We start from the raw sequence: 5,309 nt of genomic DNA on the forward strand, positions 1-5,309 counted from the left end.
ACTGTGATTCTAGGGATCACACTCAGGTTGTCAAGGTTACCCGCTGAGCCATCTTGCTCACCGGCTGCCTGCTTTAACGTCAAGATGGATGGTGATAGCTGAGGACAAACTGCTAACTTAATGATGGGGTTTCCCCTCTCCTGCAGACAAGCTCTCGTTTACTGTCCCAGAGACCAAACCCCTCCTGGCACACACCCTGGGGAACCCGCTGCTTCTTTGCCTCAGGCAGTTAGGTGTCACTATGTCACTAGGACAAACCTGAGCTCCTGAGTCCTGAGCTCAGCCTTGAGTCTCAGGTGGCAGACAAGTCTGACCCACCTCCTCCATTTACCTCTCTCTCTGCCCTCCCCTTTTTCTTTTTTTGGTTTTTTCAAGACAGGGGTTCTCTGCAACTTTAGGTATCCTGGAACTCACTCTGTAGACCAGGCCGGCCTTGAACTTGTCTCTGCCTCCCTAGCGCTGGGATTAAAGGCGAGCACCACCACCGCCCTGCTGCTTGCCTCTCTTCAGTGCATACCCCGAGGGTGCTCCAGCATGGGCCACCTTCTTTGACAGGTCCCTGGCCGCTGCCCTCCCTGCCTTTGTCTTCAGGTATCCCTGGTTCTGTGGGATTGGGTTTCCTGGGGGGCAGTCATCTGAGACAGGTGGGGGCTGTGTGTTTGCGCACACCGCTCAGTCACATGCTTAGCTTGGCGGCAGCCAGGCTACCATCTCCCAAGTCCACCCTCTTCCCCCATCATTCCAAGGATCTCTCACTCCTGGAGCAGAGGGAGGGACAGGATGACAGCACCCAGGTCCTGGGGAGATTGGCTGAGAAGCGAGCAATAGCATAGCTACTGAGAGTCCGCCAGTCCCTGAAGGGTCACATGAGGCTGAAAGGAAGGGAGGGTCTCACAGAGAAGCCAGTTGTGCTTAGGGAGGTTTCATGACCCTCAGAGAATGAGATAACTGATGTGACTTGGTGCCCTAATAATCATTTCTAGGTGTAACCCAGGTAACCTTGTTTTGCTTTTTCTGAGCCTCAGTTTTCCCATCTGCTTAATGGGCACAGTATTGGGGCCTCTCCTTGTAACAGCTGAAAGGACAGATTGAAGTCATGGTGGGCAGGCATCCAGGTTTGGAGCCTGGCATACTGTGGCTACTCAACGAGTGTCCCATGTTTACCCTCCTCCTCTTCCTCTTCTAGCTCCTTCTCATCAAAGCCCCGAGCGTAGACCTAGCCACAGCTTGGTGTGTAGTGAGTGGGGACACCATTAGGATGGTGGTTCCCACCCTGTCACGTTCAACCACAGTTCCCTGGACAGAATGGGCTTCTGGATTCCTTCTTGCATGAAAATACCAGCAACATAAAACAGAAGGAGATTGCCTCTGCAGCAGGGACTGAGTGTTCAGAAGGTCACCTCCCTCTGCTCTGCTCAGCCTGCCATGTCCCTGACACCCAGGGCAGGGTCCTGCAGGGGAAGAAGCCAGGGAATTACTTCCAGTCTGGGCTTCCACCTGCCACACTGGTACTGTGTGACTGTGAATGAGTCTCCTAACCTCTCTGGGCCATACCGCACCATCCTTTGTGGACCGAATGAAGAGCATGGACTGGATAAGAAGCCCAGACTACATCCGTGGTGGTAGTTAAGACTGTCAGGGGCAATGGGAGCTCCTGGAGTCTCCAGGCTGGAGGGTGTTGGGGGGGGAGGGATAGGCTTTTCTCTTTCTCTCTGTAGCTCACAGAGTCTGTGAAGGGGATTCTAGGGCATCACCCCTCTACAGGATTTCCTCTCCTCTGAAAGTCCCAGTGTGTGTGCCCATGCACCGCTCAAATCCTGGCATTACTTGGAAGTGGCCCCAGGAGCTGGCCTCACACACTGAAACCCACTCTGCGAATTTTTCCAGGCCCTCCAAGGTGAAGGCACCCACACCCCAACACCAACTCACCAATGGCTGTGAGGAAGAGCCCAGCTTGGTCAATGGGGGCGCTGCCCTCCTCCTCATAGTAGCTGACTGTGACCTTGGTGGGGACAAGAGATAAGGGCAGAAGCTTATAGGTTACAGTGAAAAACAAAAGGAAACAAACAAACAAAAACCAGAAATAACACCCTGCTTCCCAGTTTTCTCTAAATGCAGGGCCCTGTCCTCCAGGAAGCACCCCTGGGCTGCTGAGGTACCTCTCACAGTTAATTTAACAGGACAAGGGGTTCCTCTCCCCACCTGACCTGTGCTCTGGCACCTCCCCCTCCCTGCTTCCTGAACCCACTATGGTTGTGTGCCCAGCTCCAGCTAAGCCCCACAGGCTCCATTGTTCCTTTGGATGGTGCCTGATGCCAACACAGCAACAGGCTAGAGCAATGTTGATGAGAGAGCCCAGTGTGGAGACTGTCCAGCTTTGGCTACATCACCTGGACCAAGCACTTTGCCCTGATTGCTCCGCACTTCACTTGACAGACAGGTCTGGGTTGCTATGGCTACAATCTCCAATCACGATACGACTCTGAGGAGCTATTATTTTTGTTATCGTTCACCCCCCCTCAAAACCCAAAACAAAACAAAAAACCAGGACTCTCTATATGTCTCAGGCTAACTTCAACACAGTGATGCTGCTGACTCTTAAGAGCTGAGATTACAAATGTGAACCCAAGTCCTGGCTTCTCTTTTGCGTGTATGCATTTTGAAACTCTCTCACCATGTAGCTCGGGCTAGCCTGGCCTAAGTAGCTGAGGCTGGATTCAAGCTGGCAGAAATCTCTCTTCCTTCAGCTATCTGGGTTGTACTTCCTTTCTTCCTGTACTAGGGCCTGAACTCGGGGCTTCACACATGCTAGACACACAATCACTGAGCACCCGTTTTCCATTAAAGGACTATTTTATGTGGACGGGTTTTGCCTGCATGTATTTCTGTGTACACCACACAAGGCCTGGTGCCTTTGGAGGCCAGAAGAGGGTGTCAGATCCCCCGAAACTGGATGACAGATGGTTGTGAGCCACCATGTGGGTGCTGGGAATTGAACCAGGGTCCTCTGGGAGAGCAGCCAGTGCTCTTAACTGCTGAGCCACCTCTCTGGCCTCCAGTTTTCACTTTTTGAGCATATGTTCCATGCTTCCCAAATCATGTCTTGATCATCCTGCCTCCACCTCCTAAGTGCTGGGGTTACAGGTGTGTGGCTCCATGCCTGGTCATTTTCTTTCTTTTTTTTTTTTCACTCTGCTGACATAGCTGCTAGGGACTAGGAAGGACTCTATGGCTCCCACTGCTTCTATGACTCAAGCTAGTGTGCCCCGCCCTCCAGGACTCCAGCATGGCCCTGGGCTCCCTCAGTCCTGGATATTGACTTCCTGGCCATGGTACCTTGTCGCTGCTGGCCTCTGTGCTGGCCTGGGCCATGCTGAGCCGCAATGTGGTGGTGGGAGAGAGGGCCCAGCGCTGCTTGCCGTTGGTGACCACCTCCTCGGCCTCCCCATCACGCACCACCTCCACCTTCACACCTTCTGAGTGCTTCAGGCTGAAGGTTTTGGCCCCTGCGGGGGCCGCACTGTAGGGAGAAAGGACAGAAGGTCAGGGAGAGTCTCGGCTACATGGGACACGGGCCTTAGCAAAAGAGTCCCAGAGGGGTAGGGCTCCCAGGCGGTGTGGTCTGGGGATCCAGGCAGCCTAGCTGTAATGCAGTGACCTGCTGGTGGCAGGAGACTGTGAAGGGCACGGAGTCCTGGGCCAATCTTGCACCTGCTGAGTTGGAGACCAGGAACCCCAAATCTCTCTGTCTCTCTGTCTCTCTCCCTGTCTCTATCTCCATTCTCTCTGTCTGCTATGCTAGGCAAGTACTCTACCACTCAACCTTCAGCCTCAGGACTGGAATTCTTTTACTTGTTAGATAGGATACTTTCATGCCACTCAGGCTGGTCCCAATGCCATCATCTGCCTACCTCAGTCTCTTCAGTGCTGGCATTTTTAGGAATATAGCACCACACTTGGCTTAGGCTCCAATTCATTCATTCACTTGCTTACTCATTCATTCATTTATTTATCTATTTATTTATTGAGACAGGGTCTCTTGTTTGCTATATAAGTGAGGATAATCTTAAACTTTTGATTCTCCCACATCTACGTCCACAAGCTGAAGTATGAGCCTGTGTTATCATGCCTGGTTTATGCCATGCTGGGGACTGAATGCCGAGCCTTGGCCATGCTAGGCAAGTACTTTACCAACTGAGTCACACCCCCATTTTAGGCCTTGAATTCTTACTGGGTTCTTGATGCCTCTGCAGATGGGTGACCAGCTTTGGGAGCATGGGGCTCTGCAGGGTGGATGGCAAGCCTAGGTGGAAAGATGGTTTTGCTCCAGAGGCAGAGCTGGACCAGAACTTCACCTCCCTGCCCACTGTCACTGGGAACTTAACAGGATGGAATCAGGCTCTATAGGAAAGGGGATTCCGTCTAGAAGATCCCCAGGCCTGGAATTCCTGAAGGTCATCTCTTGGAACTCATGCATGGCTTCCTGATGAGGGGGAAATGGTTTGGAAATTGTGAGACTTCACCAAGACTTAGGGCAGGGGAGGACACCGGCTTGCACTGGTTGCTGGGTACTGGAATTTATGTTCCACCAAATTCATATACTGATGTTCGAACTCCAGGAAGGTGGCATCTGGAGACCTTTAGGAGATGGGGCATCAGGGATTCTAACCAAATATGAATGATGGCCTTTTAAGAAGTGAGAGAGAAGCTGGGTAGTGGTGGTACACACCTTTAATCCCAGCACTTGGGAGGCAGAGGCAGGTGGATTTCTGTGAGTTTGAGGCCAGCCTGGTCTATAAATGAGTTCCAGGACAGCCAGAATTGTTACACGGCAAAATCCTGTCTTGAAACAAACAAACAAGAGTGCAAGAGAAGAAGACAGAAGAATGAGTATACAACAGTAGGTGACAGGGAAGCCAGCAGAGGGAGATGCCAGGGTTGGCGGTCTGGGCAAACCCAGGTTTGAAGGTTCCTAAGGACCATGGTGGATCTAGAAGCTCTGGAAGGGTTCTTGTGGGATTTGAGATGATGACAATGGAGGCCTGAGTATGTCCCAAGGGCACAGCTACGGCTCTGGGGAACCTCAGAAACATTGGGGTGCTGTTTACATTTTCAGGGCATTTTCCTTTTTTTAGTTTTTTGCTTTTAGACACAGGGTCTCCATAGGTAGCTTTGCCTGGGATTCATTATGTAGACCAGGCTGGCCTTAAACCTGCAACAACCTTCTTGTCTCTGCTGGGATTGGGATCAGAAGCTTATGCTACCATGCCTAGACTTAAATCATCATCATCATCATCATCATCATCATC

The 5,309-nt window shown here is 51.8% G+C and overlaps 1 protein-coding gene across 2 annotated transcripts in view; it reads right to left on the reverse strand.

Moving 5' to 3' along the window:
• The window catches only part of Padi2 (peptidyl arginine deiminase 2), a 42,697-nt gene that overhangs the window by 27,965 nt on the left and 9,423 nt on the right, over positions 1-5,309 (reverse strand). For both annotated transcript variants that reach the window (XM_005352921.2, XM_026781998.1), the window contains exons 2-3: positions 3,337-3,520; positions 1,930-2,002 (exon numbers count right to left, since the gene is read on the reverse strand). In XM_005352921.2, coding sequence (XP_005352978.1) covers positions 1,930-2,002; positions 3,337-3,520 — 257 coding nt within the window. The remainder of the gene's footprint in view (positions 1-1,929; positions 2,003-3,336; positions 3,521-5,309) is intronic.

Source organism: Microtus ochrogaster, chromosome 10 (genome assembly GCF_000317375.1).
Source record: "Microtus ochrogaster isolate Prairie Vole_2 chromosome 10, MicOch1.0, whole genome shotgun sequence".
NCBI classification, from domain to species: Eukaryota; Metazoa; Chordata; class Mammalia; order Rodentia; family Cricetidae; genus Microtus; species Microtus ochrogaster.